Genomic DNA, 25,426 nt, shown 5'->3' with positions numbered 1-25,426 from the left:
TAGGCATCACATTTTGGGGTGAGCTGCCCCATTAGCAAGAGCAGGCACCATGTGGGAGCAGAGAGAGGAGAGATCTCATGATACAGACCAACAAAGCAGGACCTGCCTTGCCCAGATCCCCTGGAGCAAAGGAACTGCTTGCTCATTCTCCAGAAACAAGGATAATTAATCTCAGAGGTCTTTTCCAACCATGATTATTCTGTGATAAAGGAGATATTAGCATCCCAAAAGGGACCTGGTCAGGAGACCTTCCTTTGGGCGCTGCATAAATGCTTTGTGGGTAATAAAAGTTATTTACACCACTGCAGGTGCCCACTCCAACCCTCTAGGTCTTTGCAGCAGCACCCAAGGTTTCAGACAAGCATCTCAGCACCTGTGCCAAATGGAAGTTACATTCTCAAACCCCCAATGTCAGAGAAAGAGAGAGGAAGAGGTTTGAGAAGTCCAGCAGATTCCTCATTGTGCTACTCATCTGACAGGACAACACGTAGGAGGAAGGGGAGGTAAATCAACCACATCCTCTGGAAAGTTAAACATGCAGCAGCAGAAACAGACTGGGACAGGGACCACCCCAACATTTCACCTCAAGACATCCAGTTTAGGCTTCCATCAACCTCTGTGCTGTGATCTGGTGCATCAGGTTAAAACATGACAGCACAAGTGTGGCATCCATGTGCCAGCTGAAGAACACCAATAAAGAACATGGGGGGGCAGGGGGAAGAAGTGTTCATCCACAATTTTCCACTTTCCATCTGCTTAGCCTGACATGCAGAGGGATGGGTGTCAGCTGCCCACTGGTAAAGTTTTCAATTCTGCAAGAAATGATAATGACTTCAAAGGAACTGATTTGCAATTCTGGGGGCTGATGCTGGCCCTGAGCCTCCTTTCCTGCCTCCTGAGGATGCTCTTGTGCATCTCTTCCCATGGAGGACATAATCCTGCTCACACCAGTGGCAATTTCTGAGCTGCCACATTATGTTTTGGGCAGGCAGGTCCAAAGTTAGCAGAAAATCTTGCAAACTTTGCCTGGGAGAATAAGGCCTGATGGTTGGTAATTTCAGCCTTCAGGCTCATTTCTTATTTATCATCTTTCAGATGAAGGAAAACACTTTTCCTTCTGTGCCTCTTAAAGGATGGTGAGACCCATACCTGTACTGCTACAACTTCAGCTTTGCTGAAGGTGCCAGAGGGACATTAAGTAAAATCCTTGTCATGCAAGTCAGTGTTTCTCTTCAGAACAAAAAATAAATCCTAAAAATCAGCTTCCTGGACTGACACAGAAGACTGAGAACTACTCTGTGGATGTGGCTAGGGTACCACTGTCTGTCAGAAAGACAAGGAGTTGTCCTGCTGCTGCCAGTAGCTTGGCAGAGAGGCAATCACTTACTTCACAAGAATCCTTGCAAGGTACTTCGTAGGAAAGGAGGTGGGGAGCAGGAGAGATGGGGAATGAGACACAAAAAGGAGAACCCATCAACTCTTATTACAGGAGGTGCTCCCTAAATAATTGTCAGCAGGCAGCTGCTAGGCCTACAGGAGAAAAGCTAATTCTGTGCTATCAAGCAAGAAGACAGGAGCAGAAAGCCCAAGACAGCTTTGGGGAGGTTGATAAACAGACCAGCTTCACTACAAACCAACAGTGCATTCTCTCTATGTCTACATCACCTTTAACACATTTTAGTCTACAAGGTATGGGATTAACAGCAGTAATATTATGCAGATGGATGAGTGAGGAGCAAAAGGACCAACCCATCATCATCTCTCACTGACTACAGGAAGAAACCTGATGCACAACCTCCTCAAGACCTGGGCTGGCCCTGCTTCCAGAAAGGCAGCAACCAGTTCCCAAAAATCAGCTCTGGAATACTAAAGACTTCCAGCAGTGATTCCACTCCAACATATAAAGACTCCTACCAGGCAAGGGAATAAGTGCAATCAACAACAGTAAAGAGAACCAGCTTCTTAATACTAATTAAGTATACAGAATAAAAATACACCTGTATGGAAGAAGCTACTCCATAAAACAATCCACTGAAGACATCTTAAGATGAACTCTTTGCAAAGAAGTTAACTCTTAACTAAAAATAAAAATAAAAACTTACTTTGTACTTCAGGAACACATTCTCTCCAACATTGATAAGGCTTGGAACTATCCCAGCGATCAACCTTTTAAGTTCCATGTTCCTATTTCCAAGGCCAGGCAAGAAACTGAACTGCAGCAGAAGCAGAGACACTCCTGTGACATCTCTCTGTAGTGTCTGTTCTTGAGTACCAACAGGAGATGGATGAGAAGGTGCTTAAAGATAAAAAACCACCCTGCACATCTGTCAAGCTACCATCAGCTCTGCAAAAGGGTAACTGACAGCCATTAACAAATCTTCCTTTTGCTTTTAGATTTGAGATACTATTTCAAAGGCATTACACCTGCTCCTAGTCCATCTCCTAATTAGGTTGCACACAGCAACACAAAATTTCAACTCCAAGAGGTCATTTCCTACCTTGCCAAGCTACATTACTAGGCAGAGAAGTGATGCAATAAGAAGTCATTACTCAAGAAAATGAAATTCTATTTATCCATATGGCCCTTGACCATATCCCATTATGTAATTTGGAGATTCCTATGCAATGTGACGTAGATTCTTTTTAGTTCTGTATTGTTTCTAAATCAAAATCTTCACAATAAATATAAAATACCCAACCTCATGAACACCTCTGGCTTCTTTTTAAACTCATTGTTCCAAACTACAATCCTCAGACACCACATGTTCATCTCCTCACACTGTGAAAAATGGGAGAAAGGAAAAGGCACACAATATAACTAAAAACACAAAACACTGGAAAACTCAACAAGCTTGGAGTGAGCTTTTTTGATCCTAAGTTCCAAAACAAACACAAAAATAGCCACTACACTTGGTTTTATTTGTTTGTGAAACAGTATTCAAAAAGATCTCTTTTGAAGAACACTGCCTCGCAGATTCATATTTCGGAAAGTGTAAAAAAATCCCCTTTTTGTCTATCTCATTCTTTAAGGTCATTAAATCCAGACCATCTGGATAATGAAGTTACCAACTTAGTTCCCTATTTATCTAATTAAAACTTCTGTACAGCTCATATGGAAAATTTGTCTACAGCCAGAAAACAACTGAAGTGTAAAAAGCAGCTGCAGGGAAATGATGTCACTCACACAGTGTTACAGCAGGCAGAGCTGGCTGTCACCACACTGCTACCAGGAAGGTCCTGATTTATTCTTCATCTCATCTTTGGAGGCAAATAACTCTATCAAAAACCCCAAAATTATGTGGACCTTTGAGAGAAGTGCTACTCTCACAGAGATATCAGTGGTAAATTTTCAGCAAGATCCTAAGTTCAAATCGGTGTTTTTAATTTTTTTTTTTTTTTTTTTTTTTTTGGTACAGAGTTGGTCCACTTTTCTCAGAAAAAATAAAAGGCTGAATCTTTAGCTCCTTTCACCCACCCAGAACACATAAACTATGTGTTCTCTCTACTCCCATCAGCAGAGACCAAGAGGAGTTGGTTTTGCAGCTGGCTGTTACTTCTGTAAATGCAGGTGATGAGAAGACATCATTTTATTCCAGCAGGTAGCTCATGTTTCCACAACCTTCAGCCCACAATTCTCTGTCACCAAAAGGTTCTTGTTGCAGGTTATTACTTTTAATTTACAGGCCACTTAAGGATACATTTTCTTAATTTTTGCCTTACAGGGTCATCCATGCTGCCACGTGGGAAAAAGATGAGTGCAAGGGAGGTGTCCTCCCTCATTCCAGGAGACCCTCCTCCATCAAGAGGGACTGATACTCCTTTAGCAGGCCTGAAGGATTAGGATCCAGATTTAAGTCCTTCATGGGAAGTTCCCCAGCACTGCTCCAGCAGATTACATATCCTAGGACAAGCCAGCTCCTAGTAATCCTTTTTGTAATAACTGAGCATCACCTCTCATCTGCAGCATCTTCTGTAGTTTGCCCCTCAGAACTAAAGGGCTGCCTCTCCTCCTCTGGCATATAAAGAGGCAATTGGAAAATGAACAATATAGACAACTGCTAATGCTCCTTCAAGACATTGCACTCCTTCCTTAGTGTAAAATACCATCAGAAAATAAACGCTTTCCAACAAGTTGTCAGAGAGGTTTAAATAAAATCCCCCCAATTCACATCTTAATATGGTAAGATGAAAAATGTAAAAATCTAACACATTAAGTTAACAAAGTGCATGACAAACAAACACATTATTTCATAGCACCTACACATATGCTGGATCTGAATTATTATAACTACGCTGTCATAACCTAGAAACACGTTTCATAAATTACTTTACAAAAATGTTATTCAAAATACCTCTTCCTTGACCATTTTTGACTCTGCTACTTGCACACACGCTCAGACTATACAATAATTAATTTGTAATGGAAATGTACCAACATATAAAACATTCCAAATTCAACTGCTGCCTTTTGATCATAGATCACATTGGAGTGTGACTCAAGTGTCCCAATTAAGTATCACCAGCATGCAGATTTGATAAATAAAAGCACCCTCCAGTTCCCCCATGAACATGGCACAGGGACTGCCTCGAGATGCTATGCCTGCAAGTCTGTTCTAAACCTAAATCTTTTGAGTATCATTGATATACAACAGTGATGAGCAAACTACAAGTGTGTTGTAACCAAACTCAATTAACTTCACTGGTAACAACACGCTTCCCAACCAGAAACGGTTGCTACGCATCAGATTGCAATCAAAAGATTGCAGTAACGCAGAGGAAATAGGTAACTCTTAAAAATTAACAAAAATACAATTTTCATTCAATACAGCAGTGGATTTCTTAAAAATGTTTTGCATTCTTTCACTTACACATTTCATATTAAATTACGCCACTTGGACTTACCCAGCGCGTGAAATTATCTCTTTTCTTATAGCTGTTCACATTTTTGCCCCCATGTAATTAGGCAAGCTACCTCTCCTTTGACAGAGGGTACTAACAAGCTCCTACAGTTTCCAGTAGGACAAGGAATCCAAAGCTACTAATAGCAAACAAGTCATTTAAGCAAAAAAGGATTACAAAGGCTCATTGCAAAAGGCTGGAAACTCACCCGTATTTCAGATTAAGGCTTTCTGAGAAACTCTTTTGTAATGAGTTTTGACTCCATTTTACAAAAATATGTGTTTTCTTTTAAAATGCAAAATACATATTTGAATGCCTATTGATAATTCCTTCTTTTTGAAAATAACTAAGTACCAGAAAGGCAGAGAATTGTTTCCAGAAGGGAAAATGACAGAAACATCAGTTTTGTAACAAAACCTTCTTCCCGAGATCTCAAAGTCTGAAGAAAACAAAAGTCACACAAACTTTTTTTTTAAAAAGACTTTCTACTCTTCGCTACCAGGACACCAAATAAGCTGCAAATTGAACCAGAGAGCAGCTTTTTATTTGCAAAATTTCACTGCCAAGAAGCCCCTACAACCGCGTCCCCATTAAATACATCCCGTTTCGATGAGCGAAAGCTCCTGAACACAAAGACAGGGAGCCCAGCGTACCTTGAGGACCTCCATGGGGACCTGGGTGGCAGGGGGCAGGCTGGTGGGGACACTGACGTTGATGGCAGGTGTCTGGCTGACGGGCACTCGCTGCTGCATGAACTGGGCTGCTTGCTGCTTCTGCTGCTGCTCCCGACGCTCCTGCTCCTGCATCTGCTCACGCATGAGCTGCTGTCGTAGCAGGATTCGTGAGGTCATGCTGGAGGAGCTTAAGGGAGGCTTGGAAGCGCCAGGATGCTCGGAATTGCTGTGGGAAGACCAAATAAAGAGAGTTCAGCTTCCACGAACGGGATGGTGGCTCCAGCAGCTGGAGGTTGCAGGATCAGAGCGGGACGTGGGGCGGGATGGGTGAGGATAGAGCGGCAGCACGCGAGGGGGAATTCGGAGCCGACCTACTTCAGGTACTTAGCAGCCACATTAGGCTGCCTTAACTTGACTGCAGCTAACCATTTCCCAATGCCAGAACCCAGCTGCAAAGAGCTATTTGCTGTTTCAAGTTTTACAGCAACCATCCATGAGAAAAACAAACGTTTTGATCCGCAGCAGCAGGCGCTCGTATCCATTTTTATGAAAAGGAATAAAGGACGCAACAAGTCTAATGACAGGTATACATAATAGTCCAAAATAAGAGCTCAATAATAAATAGATAATAGATAATAGCTCAAAAATAAATAGGTAAAATAAATCTACCTTTCCCTAGAAAGCACAACATAACTTTGGTTCTGTTATTTTCTGCAAATACTACCTCGGGATTGGATTTGCTGGTGCTGACTCTCCTCAGAACTAGAAACCAGACCCAACCAGCATCTTCCTAGTGCAGAGATACAAGAAGAGGCAGAATAAACAACAATAAAAGCTTTATTTCCGTCACACTTTATAAAGCCCATCAGGCTGGCTCAAGCTAGCACACTTCACCACTGAAGAGCTATCTCTAAGCCATTGGCAAACAGAGCTTCCTACCAGACAGCATGAGACAAACCACAGGACTTCACCAGGGACTGCAGGGACCTCCTGAAGCAACCCATCATTTTGCTAGCCCTCAGAACTAAAATCCATTTATAAGACATTTGTGTAGCATAAGGCAGCACAATTAGGGGATGTAAATACCAAGCTGCACATCCTTCAAAGGCAGAATGTTGCGAGTGGGTAAAAATACATGACTCCATAAAAGAGCTACAGTGTGTATAATCCAGGATATTTGGGTTCTGATTCCTTTTGCTGCAGCTAATTGCCATCAGCCCAGGGAATGAAAGCACTCATTAGGCTGTATACATGCAGGGCCATGCCTGGGGAAGTGAGAACTCTCCCATTCCAGGAGTGAAGAGAGCTCCTGAACACCCCACCACTGGCCCTGGTGTTTAGGTGGTACCTGCAGGATGCTGAGGTGACAGCTTACAAAGGAGGCCAGGAGCCAGCATTGGCTCCAGGTCTGGCCCAGAAGCTGTAGAAATCAAGGTCTTGGGCAACCAGTGCTGCTTGAAGTTTTCTGGTTTGCTTTAGGATCAATGCTGAAAACAGTTCTGACTAGAAACAGAAAAAGGGAACCCACACTTACTTTCCCAAGAGATAAACACTGCTTTTCCAGAGCACACTTTTTGGGGGCAGGGAGGGAGGGAGGGGACCATCTTGCTATTTAAGACCTGTCAGGTTGAAACATTCACAGAGACACTGATCCTTTTGATAAAACAAGAGAAAACCTTTGTGGTGAAACTAATGCAGCTGTGGAATAATCGCACTAATTAGCTGCCCAAGACAAGTCATTGACTGTGATACTAGTAAAAAACATCACCCTTTCAATTAAGGGCAAAGCATTCTCACATCTAAACCCAGCAGCATGTTTCCTGGCTGCACAGCTGAACCACTTGCACATTTCCAAACCAAGGAGATGCTTTATGCCCTTGACAGGATACTTACAGATCAACAGATTCCCAATTTTTTTAATCACACGCTGCTACTAGGAAAAACTCTCTGAGCATGCACCCCCCCAATACATATATATTCATTTCTGATGTATACACACGTATTACTGAAGTGTTAATAGGTTTTTTCCTGCTCACCAATAATATTGCTCACCCCACTTTGGAGACCGCTGTAACAAATGTGCAAAAAAAACCAACCAACCAAACAAAAAAGCACTCAAATGCTGCTTTTAAGGAAGGATTCACTCCCCTCATGTTGAGGAAAAGTTTATTTTGCAGCAGCACACTAAGATGGATTCTCATTCTTGTCCTACTGGCATTTTTTTACAGATACCTAAATGCTTCCAAAGTTGGTAACCCAGCAGGTTCCTCCCACCTTCTTTTATTTCAAACTGTTTCTCCACCTGCCCAAGCCAAGTGTGCTGAAAACCATCTCAGAACCTAGAATTTTGGGGAATATGAGGGAGAAGAAAGGAGAAATGACTTTTCATGGCATTTCAAACAGCCCCTGCCAGGAACCTCACCTCGCTCACGCAATTACTGTACCTACTCACAGCAACAACTCAACTGTCCTTACATCTTCCTGCAGATGAGTCAGGGGTCTACTGTGGAGAGAAAATTGTCAACAAAAGCCTCTGCCTTTAAAAGAAATTATAATCCCACAAAATTCTTTTCTGCCAAATTCTTCCCTAAAGGGCAGAGACACTTCCAATTTTTGTATTTCTTTTGCAGTGCTGCTCGGTATTTTAAATTATGCACTGGAAAAAAATGGCTTAGATGGAATTAGGAAGGTACTGCAAGGTTGAGCAATGTACTTTTAAAGCAGTATCAAAAGAAGAGCAGTCCCAGCAAGGGGAAGAATCTGACCTTATTCCCATCCAGAACATTAGATTTTGGTGGCCAGATGAGGAGGATGAAAAAGCTTGAAAGGAGGTGACTGAATGTCCTGTTCATCCTTATTTCAAAGGAGAAGCCAGAAACCAACGACACAGCCAGGAGCTCAGCAAACACCATTCTCCTATTTGTGCAAGTTATAATTTTAGGCAGCACAGAAGCACACAAGCCCTGACCACAGGCAGAGCTGGCAGCAATGTGCTTGCCAGACCACAGCTCCTGCCCTCGATGCATCTGAGTTCAAATGATGCTTTTATCTGGGATAAAAGCTGCTGCACAACACCTGCCTGCCTGGCCAAGATGCCTCTGTCACAAGCACTGTTAAAGAAACTGGGCAAGCACAAGACAGCTCCTGCCATGCAGATTCCCCATTATTTATCCCCTGGATAAATTCCCATATTTATCCCCTGGAGCTCTGAAGATCATCTCATGGTCACGGTAGTCTCACCACGCCAGCCCTCCTTGAACCCATCCACGATAAAACATGGAAAACAGTTGGAAATGCTGCTCCCTCATTCTCTAAGCCTGACCCATGCACAACACAGACAGAACATCCTCCTCCTCAGCTTCCCTCCTCCATCCCAGCTGCTCCACCTCACAACATTCCAAGATGGAACGGAAGATGGTTTGGGTTACAGCATCACCTGCCCTCTGGAGATCAAACAGAGAAGCTCTGCCAGAAACTCAAGTTTTTCAGTCAAAAAAGTTATTAAAAACTTTTTATGTTACAAAGGCCTCATCAAAAAAGTTTTGAAAAATTCGTATTTTTAAAGCTTCTTGACTTCCATGTGCTGCTGCACAGGCAGAGCTCCTCCTGTGAGTGCCAAGTACCACAGTACAACCCAAATCCTGGACATGTAGGCTCAGAACTCTCATACATGAACTGATTCACCCCCAGATTATGCAGAGTTGGTAACAGAGCCCACACAAACAACTGATACACAATGTGATTGAGATGCTTCCTGCAAACACAGGTTATGGGTACCATTTAATTGCAATAAATGAAACCGACTCATCCTTTTAATTGACATGATTAAACCAGTTATCCATTAGCAGTGTAATAAGCACAGTGTAACTCAGACTGAGAGTTATTAGTTATGGGTGTCATCTGCCAATCCAATTAATCATGAAGTGATAATATTTTATTAAATAACTTTGAATTCCATACCCTTTGCACAGAGGCCTGGGAAATCTTAGTTACTGCATACATACTGCAGGCCCTTGCACAACAAAAGGCAACTGATCTGATTAAAATCAGGTTTGATTTCATTGTCATCAACTCAAGAGATTACAGAGACCATACCCTTTAAAGCCTCATCTACCTTCCCAGATGTTTACTGATTAGTTTATCTCTTTCTCCTTGGGCAAAAAGACAAACTAGTCTGCTGCTGGTCCGTTTTGTTTGCAGACTCTTATAAATGGATCAAACAAGTTCTCTGGGTCACATGCCTTATTTACATGACTCGTCCAGTCTACAAACATTATTTTGCATTAGCTATGTATTTATTAAGAAACTTCTCTGGAGATCTTGATCAGGAAAAAGTTATTTAACTCAGCTTTGCTTTTGAATTGCTGCTTTAGGATTATTTATTTGTTAAGAAAAAAAAAAAAAAAAAGCCTCCAATGCACAGTTTCTTAGATTCTAGGTTACAGTACCTAAAAACACATACCAACTCCTCAGAGATAAACAAAAGGCAAATAAAATACATTTTTTAAAATAAGAGCTTTCATAATCACTTTGTTTTGGCAGGACCAACTGCCCTGCTATAAAAAAGCAGAGCAATAGCACGGAAGAGGGAGGCTGCTGCTTTCCTCCATTGGTGCCAGCTGTTTGTTAATGGGTTAGTCCAGAGAAAAATGAGCCAAGAAAAGCAGATTTAGCACCTCAAGAAATCCACTGAGCTGCACCAGATCTCAGAGGTCAGAGGTGAGAAATAAAACAGGATTTAAATGCTTGTGTTTCATGTCCTACCCTTATCCCATTCATAATTATTTATAAAGAAAAGCAAAGCATCCACATTTAAGCACTTGACATTAGCATAAAACTATCTTGATTTTTAAAGCAAGCAGATGAGAGCTTGCCAACAACACAACTCAAACACTTGGCTTCACCTCCAAAAGGCATCACCACACAGCTCCCCTTCCAACACCTCTCCTCTTCAAAGACTGATACAGAGCCCTCAAAACTTCAATTTCTTTTTACAGATTCCTATTTCAGCCTCTCTACCAAGCAGTAAAACCTCAAGAAGCTTTTTGTTGACAAGATGATACACACGGCTGAAGAAACAACACTGCTCACAGCATCTAACCTGCCAGCCAGCACCACTGATTGCCAAAGAGAGAAGTGACAGAAAAGGGAAGGATCCCAAAAGAAAATAAATAAATAAATAAATAAATAAATAAATAAATGCAGGAGGGAGCCAAAGCACTCAACCAAAAAATTCACAAAAACAAAACTCCTCCCCCCAAATCTCTCCTCTTTTATCATCAGCAAAGCAAGAGATTTTAAGTTTAAGAACACTACTAGGAATTTTTCCTGGAGCACTTTATACTTCATGCCTAAAATTTAATAATTGATTGTGGGTTATGGGGACATAATGCTCACACACGAACTGCCTGGTGTTGCCCAAAGTGTCAATAAAAAAAAATTTAAAAATAAACCAACAGCTGGCACCCTTTTACGTCCTTTCTTTCCACGGACAGAACAATGACACAAACAGCGTGGAGACCTTTATAATAAATCAAGGACTATGGTTCAGGCCTCTATATGAAAGGTTTGTCTGAAGGTTCCACGTTCAACAAAACACTATCTGCTGCTGCATTTGCTCTAGCATCAAGGCAAACATTTTCTGTCCCTCCAAGTCCTTTCCTACCCTGACCTGGAGCAGCTCAGAGCTGCTCTCCTGCAGCAGCATCACTCACCCCACATTGGGGGCTGCACCCCTGGAACAACTCACAGCCCAATGGGTATCCATCCATCCATCCATCCACCCACCCATCCATCCATCCATCCATCCACTACCCAAATGCACTGAGGGCACCTGGTTGGCAGGGGGAAGGAGGAAAAAAAAAAAAAAAGAAAAAAAAAAAAAATCAAGTACCCATCATGAAGATTCATTACTCAAGAGGTAAGGGTTGAATTACAAATCGAATTAACTCAGTAGATACATGTCTTATTTTTTTAAACAAACACCACCACCACCACCGAAAAAAAAAAACAAACAAAAAACCCACAACACCAAAACAAAACTAACCCACAAAAACCCCAACACCTCGACAAAGCATTCTGTTTAATCCTCAGCTAAGATTTTTTTTTTTTTAAAGTAGCTGTACACCATTTAGTAGTTTTCCATTTTTCTTCCTGTCTTTAAAACACACCTTCACAAGCTGCTGAACATAATGCTTTCTGAACTTAATGAAAACCTCTCTCATGACCCAGGAGCACTCAGTAAACAATTATTAAGCTCTGGAGGTGGATTTTGCATGAGTGTTGACTTAATAAAATGCTGTAAGTTGATCTGCTTGAATGCCCATTTACTTGGGGACACAGCCTGCAGTATAGCTTGGAAAGCTTGATCACCACCAGATTAAGAAACAAGGTAAAACTAAAGAGGTTCAATCTAGAAGCTGCAAAGGTCACATTTTACAATCCTTTACTACCAATCCTGTTATGAATAATTGGAAACCTAGGATATCCTCAAAGACCTCTGCATAATAATCACTACAATGCACCTAAGTCTTTCTATGACTAAACTGAAGTTCCATTAATCTTTATTTTCAGAAGGACAAATAGAGCTATGTAGGGATATATATATATATATATATATATATATATATATATATATAAAATTTTCATTAAACATAGAGTATTGTATGATTCTTCCCCTCCTGCAAATGACCACAGTGACCTCAGCCAGCCACAGCTCCCAGAACCTCCATCACACCAACTCAACCACACAACCAGCTCACTGGGCCATTACCCTGGCAAAGCCACCACTTCCAGACAGAAGCTGCCCGAGGAGTGGGGCATGAACACCTGAACATTTAACAGCTTCCCTCTTCCTCCCCCACACCAACTCCTCTCCAAGGGCTTTTTTTGCAGAGCACCCTTGGGTGAAAGTCAAGCAGTGTCCCGGCTGGTCACGTCTCTGGGGGTGGTTCCAGATAAGGACCTGGCAACTCCAATCCCTACAGAGCAGCAAGGTGGGCAGTGCTGACCTGTGCAATCCAGCACCTACCAAGGAGAAAAAGAAGGTGGGTGAGGCAGCTGCATGCCAGGTCTTCAACCATCATGACAGGATTCCAAAACAGCCCTGAAGTCCAGGGTCAGGATCTCTCTACATCTTGCCTCCCCTGCATGAGGAAAGTGGTGCACAAACTGCTGCCAGAGACAGCCCAGGACACAGGAGAACACCTGGTGCTCCCATAGGAATGATGCTCAGCCCTGCACCTGTACAACCATCACTGTCCCATTGATGGGAGACCCTGCTGCAGATCCAGGAGGAAGAGCAGACACAGGTTGGCTCTGAGAGTGCTTCTCCCATTCATTAATTAAAAGGGGTGTGATCAGGCCATTAACAGCATCAGAGGAGTGGATAAGGGCTGTCTGTAATGGGCACAGGTTTTCTCACGATCTTTATCAGCAAAAAGACAGTGGGAAAGGGTGGGTGCAAGACAACTTGTAACTCTTTCTCACTCAAGGCTCACAGGGTGAACCTCCACACAGGAGGGGCACCTTGCAAGAGGTGGACGTGCATCTGTAACGGTCTGGAGACTCCAGGTGATGCTCTACACACTATTTCCCTTGTTTCCCCTCTGCTCAAAGAGGCTGAATTCCTCAGAGAGCAAGAAGAAGGGAAGGAAAAGACACCTACACACAAATAACTCAAAAGCTCCCCAAAATATTCCATGAAAGGTTAAAGGAAGTTAAAATTTAGCTGACTGCATTATCCAGTATTGGTTTGGTGCTCTTCTTCAAACTTTCAAAGCCATCACAAACTTTGGGATTACACAAGAAGAAGAAAACAAGAAGAAAAAAGGGAAAAAAAAAAAAAAAAAAAAAAAAAAAAAAAAAGAGAGAGAGAACAAAAAGAGAAAAAAGAAAAAAGAAAAAAAAAAAAAGAAAATCAGCATGAAGTGGATTTGTCTTTTACTCAAAAGCCTGACCAGTCACCTTGTCAAAAGCTTTCTTGAACCACTTTTCAGACAGCACATCTATGCATCCTTGCCTCTCTAAAAAGCTCTACACTCGTTTGCAAAACAAAAAAGCAGATAGCTAAAACAACCAAGAGGTGATAAAACAAAAAAGCAAGGAGATAACACTTCACTAACAACCTCTGTACTTCTTGATTTTGTAATATAGAATTTACTTGCTTTTATCTTGGTAAACAGAGAAGATAACACTGTATAGGAGAGGGAAGATGACTTACGTTCATCTAACTTTTTGATACTTTGCAACTGTGGAGTCCCAGATATGATGGAAAGGTGATGGGCAGTCAGATCTTGGTTCAGAAAAGAACTATCACTTAGACAGACAGACACAGCCTGGTGGAAAACAAGACTCAAGCATCCTCTGCTCAGTTTGTACCTGTCATTCACACATGTAGAGTCCCTCCCAGCCAAAAAGCCACTGGGCTCTTCCAGGCTTCCAGTGAGCCAGCAATGCCCAGCCCAAACCCAACCCTTCTGCTCAACTGAGGTTTTCTGCTCCTTGACTCCACTGTCACAGCATTATTCAACATTTTCTTAAGATGAGGAGGCAGCTTCAAGCCTCATCTCGCACAGATGACAGCCTTGCTCTGGTATGCTGAGCAAACAGGATCTTAAAGAGCAAAAGGGAAAGTGTTTATGGAAGATTTGCATTTAATGATTAAGAACCTTAAACAGTCATAATGAAAACCACGAACTGAATTTGATGTTCAGTATGTGATGGGTTGGTGTTATCAGCATGTGGGACTTACTGGTTACAGTGAGTATTATGTGCAAGGGGAAAAAACAACTTTTAACACATTACTGCAACAACCACTAATATTAAAATCATCTTGGATTGATGTTATGCAAACCCTCACTTCAGTCTCTAGCTCTCTAGCTGTTCATTACAGGACCTGCTCAGATTAATGAGTGTCTTCAGCAACTTTTCTTTCTAACAATGCAGCTCTGCAGACTGCAAAAACTGATTTCTCAGTGTCCACATTTTTTAAGCAAACTGCAGAGTCCTTAAGAATTGCTCATAGTTCTTCTACCTTTTTTTTTTTTTTTTTTTTTGCTATTCATAGAAGAGTTACTAGGGCAAAAAAAACTGGTTTACTGTGCAGGCTGAATAATGTGGGGGGGGGTGGGATGTGTGTGTGTCTTTATCCAGCACCAACTTACTTTACAAACCATTTGGAAGTTTACACTACAATTGTGATTTGAAAGCACAGGACAGATGTAGCAGTCTTGTTGCCTTGGGTATTCCCAGCCCAGAAAGGAAGGTGGGATAAGCTCCAGCTGCCCATGGAAGAAAGGATTAGTGATGTTTACCAACTTGCTGATTGAGGCCATGCCAAATGACAAATCCTTCACTGGAGGAACTGCCCAACTGCAAACTACAGAAGAGAGGGTCTTCAGTTCCCTCGCTCAGGCCATTCCATGAAACCTACAACATCCCTGGCACTGGGTCATCTCAAACCAAGCAAACCCCAGGAGTCCATCAGGCAGTACTGAGATGGTACCACGAGTTCCAGCAGCATCCTGAGTATGGCCACATCAAGCAATAAGGTCCCTCTGCCCCCAAATACCCATCCCAAAATCCCAAAGTTCAGGGTTTTCCCATAATAGGTGGGGTTTCTGTGTGCTTACATCCTTTGGGTCACATCGAACACCTCAGGGTCTGTCTGCAGCCTGCAAAGGGTGGCTGGGGGAGGTCAGGGCAAGTGTTGATTAGAGGACCTCTTCACTCACCATCCAACAGCTGTACATTCTATTTTAAGTCCATGCTATCTATTTGAACTGTGGTCTTTCACAAAAATATTTAGTACTGATTTAAAGGCTGGAAAACTGAGGAATTAGCATCTCCAGGGACTGTTCTGGTAATTCTTCCTCCATCCTCTCTAAAAAAAAAATTATTCTGCACCTTGCTTCTAACCGAAAATTGTCCAGGAACACCAGAGAGAGGAAAGGAGGAAAATAATTCCTTAAATTTAGCTTCACATGCAAATTAAAAACATACTAAATCAAAAATACTATTAATAATTAACTCAAAATAAAAACATGCAAGCAACATTTATACAGGCAATAGTTCTGATATTGATATAAATATATTTCTGATTTCACGAAGCGTCAAAATCTATACAAAAAGTTTCACCTTGAGCTATGCTTAAGTCTTTTCTTAACAGTTTAAATACAGCCCTGTTCACACAAAGCATTAACTTCATTTTGCCATCACTCTTTTGCTCTGCATCTGTTTATGTGGCATCTATACAGCACAAGCCCTTCTTCAAATAAGAGAAGTCAGGCAAAATACTCAGAAACAACTTCATAACACCAATTAAATTCTTAAATATTACTACAGCTCTATAGCTGCTGCAGTTTTAGAAGAAGACGATTTTAAAGTAAAATTATTGAGCATGCACCATGTTCTGCAAAGTTTCACAACTAAGCCATGCTCTCCATGTAACTTGCTGCAGGAATACCTCTTCTTACTTTGAAAAATGCACAAACCAAATCAGTTTGGTTTTGAAGAGAAAAAAAAAAAGAAGAAAAAAAAAAAAAGAAAGCAGCTAACTCAAGACTATTTACAAGCCTTTTTGTTAGACCCTCTTAATCCCTTCTGCACTGCCAGAAGCACAGCACTTGAAGGGCTATTTTTGTTCAAAGCTATATTTGTTGTGGAACTACTGCAAACTCCTGATTCATGTAAACAGAGGAAAGAGCCAAACAATTTTTCACTGGACTTGAAGTTCACATCTGCCTTAGTTACAAAAGGAAAAAAAAATAAAGGCAGGCTCTTAGGTTATAACCAATAAATCCTGCAAAGACTACAGTTAATCATGAATTCTCCCAACAGGGTTTGGTTTAATCTCATTTATTTAGCATTTATGACCTTGGCAAAGTACCTGCAGGAGCACCCACCAATACAGTGGAGCAGAAATTCACACCTTCTGCTACCCTGGGCTACTGCAGATGACTACACAGCACCACAGCATTCAACCAGGCTTATGAACTTGCAGCAAAGTCACCTAGGAATGCTGTACAGCTCCAAAGATTGCTGCAAAGCCACATTCAGGAACTGCAATTGTTTTTCTAAATACTCATGGAGGAAAAAAAAAAAATCATCTATTTTTAGCAGCCTCCAGAGCAGACAAAATGATTTGTTATTCTTGTTTTGTTTCTTAGAGCACATAATAAAATGTCTCGTCCATTTACCCTCGTGTTATCTACCACTCACTGTAGGCTGTACAGTCAGGAAGAGTTAAAAGTTATTTTACCTTAAAAACATGAATCTTATTTGTAGTTACACTTCTGTGTCCCTTCTCTTCACAGGGCTATAATCTGGCTATACAACTCCAAATCTTAACAGAAGGACACATATTTGGTCTATACAACTACTTAAAGCTATATTAAAGCCAATATTAATCGGGGTACAGAAAATAAGCATCAGCCATCAGAATGCCAAAGTCATTCAATTAACACTTGCACAGTCGAAGCACTTGCAGTCCTGTTTGCAATGTACCAAAAAAAACCCAAAAAACAACCTAACAAAAAATAAAAAGAAAAACCCAAACCACAAACCCTATGTCTGGAGCAGGGAGAAGCATCTACTGCAGGATTTCTTCTTTTGCCAGCTCCCCACATCTCCCTCTCCACACTAGATGGAGCTTTGTCCTCCCCTTCCTCAGGCTGCCAGCTTCATTAGGGAGAAAAAGGGTGAAGAGGCAAAGGGTGAAAGGCCACCCCCACGCTGGATAAGCCACGGGCACACATGGGCTTCAAAAAGCTGTGACACCAAGAGAGAACCTGGACCCACTCGTGTTCCCCAGGTTCTGCTCCCCCCCAGCCCCACTCATCTCCCCTTTCCTCACTGCCACCTCAGCTTCCAAAAAATCAGATTTCAATAACTCCAAATCCCAAACCACGCTGCAACTCCTACCAGACTTCACTTCTGTGTTCCCACCATGTTAAAACTGCATTGTTTTTTCTCCCCTGAAGAAGGGGCAGCACCCAAGCTTCCTACAAAGCTCACACACCTGAATTGCTCACTAGCTTCATAGAATCACAGCATAGTTTGAGTAGGAGGGGACCTTCAAAGGTCACCTAGTCCAACCCCCTGCAGTGAGCAGGGACATCTTCAACTGGTCCAGGTTGGTCAGAGCCACATCCAACCTGGCCATGAACATCTCCAAGGATGGGGCATCCACCACCTCTCTGGGCAGCCTGTGCCAATGTTCCACCACCCTCAGTGTACAAATTTTCTTCCATCTCTCTAGTCTAAACCCTCCCTCTTCCAGTTAAACCCATTACCCCTTGTCCTATCAATACAGGCCCTACTAAAATGTTTGTCCTCATGTTTCTTATGGGCCTCTTTAAGGCCACAGTAAGGTCTCCTTAGAGCCTTCTCCATGGTTGAGCAACTCCAGCTCTCTCAGCCCGTCCGGATAGGACACTGATCATTTCTGTACCTAATGGTAAGGTTCCAGGCTTGGATCCACTGACATGCTAGGAAACAACTCATAGATTGGAATAAAATGCCCCTTGATTTGTATCTGAAGGAGTTGGTCTGGTACAGTTTCAGAACATTGCTCAGGAGAAACAGCTCATCCTTCTGGGGAGCTGCCACAACCCCATTAGGACCTTTCAAAGCACAACAGGATATGGTCCATCATCAGTATTTCTATGATGAATTTCAACTCAATGGGTCTGAGAAGAGCCCAGGGCAGTGAGTCACTCCTAATGGCACAAGAGGCCAGCCCTGCAACACCAGCATAAAAAGAAGCAGCCTCAGGCTGTCCCAGACAAGGTAATAATACCAAAGGGAATAGAGAAGCATGAGTGTCCATAGTACAAGATGTCTGAGTGAGATCTTGTGGGCAAGAGGTCCAGCCTGGGCACCTCTGCTGAAGAACAAGGACCTGAAATGGAAATGACACAGGAAAAAAAAAAAAAAAAAAAAAAAAAAAAAAAAAAAAAAAAGTGCCCTTTATAGTGGGAAGCTAAAGGAAAAGTTTGGCATTTTCATTTTGCAAAATGGAGGCTGATGGAGATGAGTGGTTTTGTCTATAAATACAGCAGTGAAACAAACACCCAGGAGAGAACAACCCTGGCAGTTCACCAAGTGATATGAACCAACCATGAACAAGATTTCCTTGGTACCAACAGTCTCATTCTGAGAAGTCCAGTCCTGAAACCATTTCAACTGGAGGACTGGCAAAGGAACAGCTTGCTGCTTTCAGATAAAGCCTCGTTGCCTAATCAAAGTAGGTCACTGTGGAACCAAGCAGCCAGGAATAAATTACAAGCCACAGATGATGCTGTCCAGCCAAAAGCTTCAACAGGACAGATGCAGGACCACACAAACTCTTTGGCAGAGCACACAGACCTGCAGCAGTGCTGCAAAGGGAGCTGTTGCCTTCACAAACATCATCATGGCCAAACAAAATCCTTCTGGAAGGAGAGCATCCTAGCTTGAACAGGCTTCCCAGTGGGTACAAGCAAAATAAAGGTTCTCTCTCAAGGTACCAGCCCATCTGGATCCTAATGAAACTTTCCTCATCTGGAATGCAGGTTTGATTAACAGAGTTATCAGCAGTCATCACGCTGCAGTTTCTTGGAAGTCCACTCCTCATCCCCACCTTCAAGAGTGCCATTGCCTGTATCCTCTCCTACTTCAGCCCAGTTGAGCAAGCCAGAATTCAGAAGTGTTGAACTGAAGTAGCCAAGAATACCTCAAAAATGTGACCACTCATTTCCGACCAATTTAGAAATAACTTGAGTGCCTGTGTCACCACTTGGCAAGTTTGTGACTCCAGTTTAGCTGATCCCACCTTATGTGTCTGGCTCCTGCACTATTGCCCAGATTTCTGCACTGAACCATGCAGAGACCAGAGGAGTCCAGTGCTTTTTAGATTGAGACAGTCACACATTCAAAAGGGAGTAAACTCAACATGTAAGACTAATTTCAAGTACTAACATCAGGAAATGTCTGAAAATAGGCTCCAAATAAAGGTCATTTTTGTCATGCAAAAGTCCCTCCGAGTCACTATTTCTTAAGTGGGCATAAAATCCCATCAAGCAATACAAATAACTGACATAATAGTGCAAAAGAAAGCTGGAGTGAGAAAACTGTGGGAGCAGGTGATGAAAAGGAGATGCTGTTGTTCATTCACATCAAATGATCAGCCTCGGTCGCTATTTTCTCTTAACCATACCACATTATTCAGCTGAAGTGGCCCACAGAGTCAGCATCAAGAAGTTTTCTTTAAATCAAATGTTCAAGTAGGTCACCAGTTCTGAGGAAAAATATTTGCTTATTTATTAAAAAAAAAAAGAAAAAAAGAAAAAAAAAAAGAAACAACTGGCAAACCCACCATATTTTTCTTAGAAGGCTTCCCCTGGTTTCCAGGCAATGGTTTCCTGGCCAACCTGGGGGTACCTCTGATAGTTCAGAGTGGACAGGTAAAACTGGTCAGTTCATTCTTTTCAGGTCAATGTGTGTATAGCTTATATATAACTTAAGAGCAGATTCTGACAGTGGAACAACACTCACATACCCTTGCAGGGAGAATTTGCTCACCTGCCCTTCTTCTCCCAATCAAAATCTGGTAACTCAAGAGATTTGTTATCCTACACCATCAGTAACAAGCAACAACAAAACTGAAGGTTAACCTACCCAGCTCCTGCTACACCTACTCACACCTTTAGCAAAGAAAAAACCCTATTACACAATCTATTACACCAGTGTAAAAAACCCAAAGCCTTGGCATCCCCTTACTCTTCAATGTTCTGGACTCGCCATCCAAAATTTCCACCCAAGTCCAAAAGTGGAGCAGAGTGAAAAAAACCTTCATTGACCCTGTTATTTCCAGTCTGGGAACAAAGAAATTCAGCTGCCAGTGCTCTTTGAATCTAGTCTAATTTATTCTGAAAAAAGTAATAATTAAGAAGTACACAAAACCAAAGTATGCAACCTGAAAAACACCCTCCTGTCTGGCAGAGCAAGTGCCTTCTAAAGACATTTACATCAGCTCCTGCTGCTAACACTGGTTTTGGGTTGTTTTTTTAAATAACTGAGGGAAAGTAGAGACAATCTATAAAATACACAGCAATATTAAGCTGAAAAAGGTGAAAATTTTCTGTTTGAAAAGAAAAAAAAGCACAGATATGTCAGGTAATACATTCTAATGCATAAGTCCATATACAGGTGGTTTGAAACAGACATAAGTATTCAAAATTACAGAGTTTTTAATAAGCCAGCAAGTGTTTAGTACTACTAAAAAGACAGCACATTAAATCCATCCAGACTAGGATTCAAAAATTCCCAAAAATGAAAGCAATAAATGCCCTGGGCAAAATAATAATAATAATAAAATTTTACCACCCATGCCACCACAGAAGCAGCATCAGGTAAGCTGAAGACTGCAAAATCAGCCAGAATACAGTTCCCAGGCCAAAGGGGTTTGGTTTTCAATCAGGTCCAAGACTTTTGCACTGTAGTGCCCTGGAAAAGGACTGCAGATGAAGCATTAGGAAGTGCCAGCAGGGGAGGCACTTTCATACCTCTGTCTTAGGAGCAATAAAACTGTATTACTGTCACTGGTACTACTTCAGGTAACTTGTATCCTTCCTTATTTAAGGAAAAACTCAACATACTATTATAAAAAGGTGAAAAAAGGCTACTTCAATTCCGGTGAATGTGTAAGATCATAGTTCAAGAGGGTGAAAAGCCCTCCCCATGCCTATGTGGAAGTAACAGACTGAAGGTGACAGGAAAAGTCTGCTTTACCCCAGTGAGCAGATCATGGCACTTCCAGCACAGCCCAAGGAAATGAAGCTGAGAGTAGCACCCTCAAAATGAAGCCAAGACACAAAAATGCCCCAACAACTCACTATTCCTGGATAGCACATACAGGGATAACTCATGGGCAAGACCATTTTCAACCATCACACTCCTGTGCTTATAATCTCCCCCTAAGCAAAAAGGTGCATCCCTCACTCTTGGGGTACCAGGGATGCAAAGACCAAGCTCCAGAAAACCTGAAGAAGTTTTGATTTATTGGCCAGTATATTCTAGATTTAGCTGCAATAGCTTAAACCCCCAGTTTCTAACTGTTCCATCATTTTCTCACTCCATTATTCAACAGCAACATCATTTTATCAACTCTCCAAGTAATACCTTCCAAGAAGCAATATCCAAGAGCTTTTCTGTAATAACATTTTCCACCATAACACGAGCAGCAAACCAAAAATTTGTATTGGCAGAAAACTGCTTGTTTTCTACACAAAAGTCCACATCTTTATAATTTTTCATTTGAGATAAACTGCTATGCAACTAATAAATCAAATGTGTGAATAGAAGCTGGGACCAGCTCTGCATGTGGTTTTGCACTGGTTAGAAATTCCCATGCCTAAAAATTTAAACAGTGAACTGCAAGCCAGAATTGCCAAATCATATACTTCCCTCATTACAATGAAAATACAATATGCAACTATTTCCAGTGTGGTTGGGAACCTACAGTTGCAAGTGAAGATGACAAGGAAATAAAAAAATCCCAACCAAAGTACCTACAGAAAATAGATTTAAAACTGTATTTCTGCATGTAGTTAACACTATGTTTAGAAACATCCTTCCATTCCTGTTTAAGACAATGGTGGTACAAATTGCTGCCAAAGTAAACTTCAAAAATTTGTTTGCCATGGAGGAAAACCAAGCAAGCTAAAGTTCTATGTGCACAATCCTGTTTGAAAAGTGGGAAGGTTTCTTTGTTCTCTTTTGTGTCAGGTCATTTCAAACTCTGTGTTTTCGTGTTTTATTGTGCTTGCAAAACCTTTGTGGGGGGAAAAAAAAAAAAAGAAACAAACAATCTGGAAGATTACAAACATTAAAAAAAAATACTCCTAAAAAACCCTGCTAAGCATCCTGTACAAATATATTGTCAAGTGCAACATTTTCTATTCTATCAGTTGACTCCCAAAAGCTTGGAATCTGAAAGCAAAATATTATTTCAGGTCGTGAAGACAGAATGTATTTTTTTTTTTAAATGTTTGTATCAAATCCAGAAAAAATATATATTTATGATTTTATTAAAACACACATTTCTTAATCTGTATTCTTTAATGGCAGTTCCTGACCATTAACAACCGTAAATACAGATAAAACCTTTTATTCAACTATCATGCTAAATTCAAGTTTCTGTAAGCAGCCTGATAAAGCAGCCCAATTATTCCTCCCTCACTTATCTCTTATCTAAAACCCACAGACAATATCACTGCAGACACTAGAAAATAACTTGGAACTTTCTACAGAGGGGTTCAGCTGTCCCAATATCTCTCTATACACAAACAAGTGCTCTCTCCTGCTTCATCCTTGGCTTTCCATTCAGGTCTTGGGCATTTCCATGTTTTAAGTCCTTATTTTCCCAGCATGCAGAAAACTATGCAAACAGTAATTTCTGAAAGTTAAATCAGAAAGGTATTGCTAGTTATTCAAGGTATCCCTCATGGTATTTGTCCTGGCAGCCTTAGGATTCAGACTCAAATCACACTCTTAGGACAGGGGAGCAAAAGCAGCTGATTTTAATGACATTATTAGACAGCAAACTTCCACTAAGCATTTAATTACATTAAATTCAAGCATACATCCAGCACTTTGTAACCAAATTTAGCTGGACAGTGGCTCCAAACTCAAGGAAATCAAGAAGAGTATTTCATTCTTACTCCCAGTGGGTTTTGATTACAGCTTTTTTAGCTGAAAACTCTTCAGCCCTTACTGCACCTGAGGAAACTGATCCACACTGGTACTCAGAAGGCAGCAGGGACCTCACTGGGTACAGCATCACTTCTGCAGCCCACAGAGCGACCCGTGAACCAGTTGGCTGAAGATGAAAGAGCAGCCAAAGGTCTTGTGCATGCTTGCTGAGATTGTTTCACAAAAGGAAAAAAAATGAGCAAGGAAATATTTACCACCCTGTGTGGGTTTGGATTTTTGTTGTTGTAAATCAGATAATTTCTTTTGGTTTGGGAATCAGATAATTTCTTTTGGTTTCTTCCTACCTGGGCCAGGAGGGGAGAGAGGAGGAAAAAAATAAATAATAATAATAACTAATAATCCTGCAGCAGCACTGGTTCTCCAACTCCAGCCAGGCAGCTGCAGGAGCTGACGTGCAAAAGCAACCCCGTGCTGGCACCAGAAGTGACAATTGCTCTGTACAACTCTGCTGCAGCTCAGAAAACAAAAAGGACCAAGAACTTACCCAGGGGATTCATTCTGTTCCCTTTTCAATCCAGCAAGGCAAAAGATCGCCTGGAACTCTGCTCCTAATGGCCCCAAAACCAAGACTAGAGAGAAAGGTCTTAGTAAGCACCAGCTTCCAGAAACTGCATTTCCACTCCTACCATCCACCTCCTAACCCTGCTGCTGCATTTGTGGCTGCCTTTGTTAGAATACTTCTGCAAATGAAAACAGATGAGTAACTATTGCTGCTTTAGCAAACTCCCAAGCCCATGGTCACTAATAATAGCTTTGTTCCTTTTATTACTAAACAAAACCAAAAAAAAGAAAAAAAAAAAAGTTTAAATGCTTGTATAAAATGCACATTGCTGAATGTTTTCTTTCATTGATCCAGTGCCATTTCCCATAGGAGCTTAGGCCCAGGTCTCTCGAACAATTTCTGTGGATCAACAGGATACAGAGCAACCTCCAGGCTAATGGAGGGGTGTTGCCAAAAAAAAAAAAAAAAATTAAAAATAATCAGGATTTGTGCTCCTTCACTTTAGCTAGGAAGAGTGCAATTAAAAAAAAAAAAAAAAATCTAAACAGACATTCACACGTTTTGCACAAACTGGAACCCAAATGCAGATCTGAGCTCTCTGGTATGCAACATCCCAGAGCTTATAAATTCATAAAGGCTTTGGGAGCCTGAGCTCTGCACCAGCTCTGCCCCTGCTCCAGGAGTGGGCAGGTGGGACAGGAAGGAAAGGGCAGAATGTGGGGAATGAAAGTGGGGAAGTGCAACAGGAGAGGAAAAAATGGGGAGAGTACGAAGCCATTGCTGTGGAGTGACAGGGGAGAGAATGATGACAAGAAAGCCATCCCTTGCACAGCCCCTGAGCTGCTTCACCACTGGTAGGAAAAAAAATTATTTAGCAAAAAAATAGAATAGAAAGAAAAAAAAAAATCAGATTTTTCTCCCTGGAATCAAATCTATTACAGGCATTCCTAAATGCAATAAAAATAACTGGCTTGCAAATCAGCCCTTTTTATCAGTTATCTGCCATGCTTCTCCCTCATGCAGAGTTCCACCACACACCCAGGACCTGCTGTAGCCTCCTATTTCTTCCACCCCCCAGGCTCACAGTTTTGGCCAAGAAGAGTTTGTGTCTCCCAGGTGCCTGGTTTGACACATGGATTTTCATCCTCACCTTGCAGAGCACATCCAAGACCAGAGAGACCCTTAACCTGGGACAATGTTCCTGGGAAATAAACTTGGAGCCACTGGGCTTTGACCACCCATGCTAGAAGGTGAGTAGACATGATGAATAAAAAGATACTGAATGTTTAAAAGTTATATTGCAAACATCCTGGAGCTTTAGGGGGGTTTTAGCTTATAAATTTCTATTATTGGGCAGATGGGTGCTGAATAATCCTGAGCACCACATGGCAAGTGTTTGTTGGGTTGTTTTTTTTTTTTTAACAGGAAGTAAGCAAGCCAGAAGCAGCGAAAGCATCCTCTTGTTCTTGGGTGAGCCCTTTTTTTTTTTTTTTTTTTTTTTAGTTTATTTGAACAATGGCACCATGAACCAGCTTACAATAATGACTGTTACAAAATAGGAAGCGGAATTATTAGGCAAGCTTTGTCTGCATAACTC

At 41.6% G+C, this 25,426-nt stretch overlaps 1 protein-coding gene across 14 annotated transcripts in view; it reads right to left on the bottom strand.

Annotated features, from left to right (window-relative positions):
- MITF (melanocyte inducing transcription factor) overlaps positions 1–25,426 on the bottom strand; it is a 102,331-nt gene that overhangs the window by 38,841 nt on the left and 38,064 nt on the right. For 10 of the 14 annotated variants that reach the window (XM_071756289.1, XM_071756288.1, XM_071756294.1 and 7 more), the window contains one exon: positions 5,553–5,799. In XM_071756289.1, coding sequence (XP_071612390.1) covers positions 5,553–5,799 — 247 coding nt within the window. Of the gene's footprint in view, positions 1–5,552; positions 5,800–6,297; positions 6,364–23,811; positions 23,897–24,979; positions 24,996–25,426 lie in introns of those variants that run through there. The other 4 variants (XM_071756293.1, XM_071756295.1, XM_071756302.1 and 1 more) reach the window with 3 other exon arrangements.

This window comes from Heliangelus exortis, chromosome 12 (genome assembly GCF_036169615.1).
Source record: "Heliangelus exortis chromosome 12, bHelExo1.hap1, whole genome shotgun sequence".
Taxonomy (NCBI): Eukaryota; Metazoa; Chordata; class Aves; order Apodiformes; family Trochilidae; genus Heliangelus; species Heliangelus exortis.
Note: the sequence above shows the minus strand (reverse complement) of the source record. Positions and strands in the feature narration are given on the sequence as shown.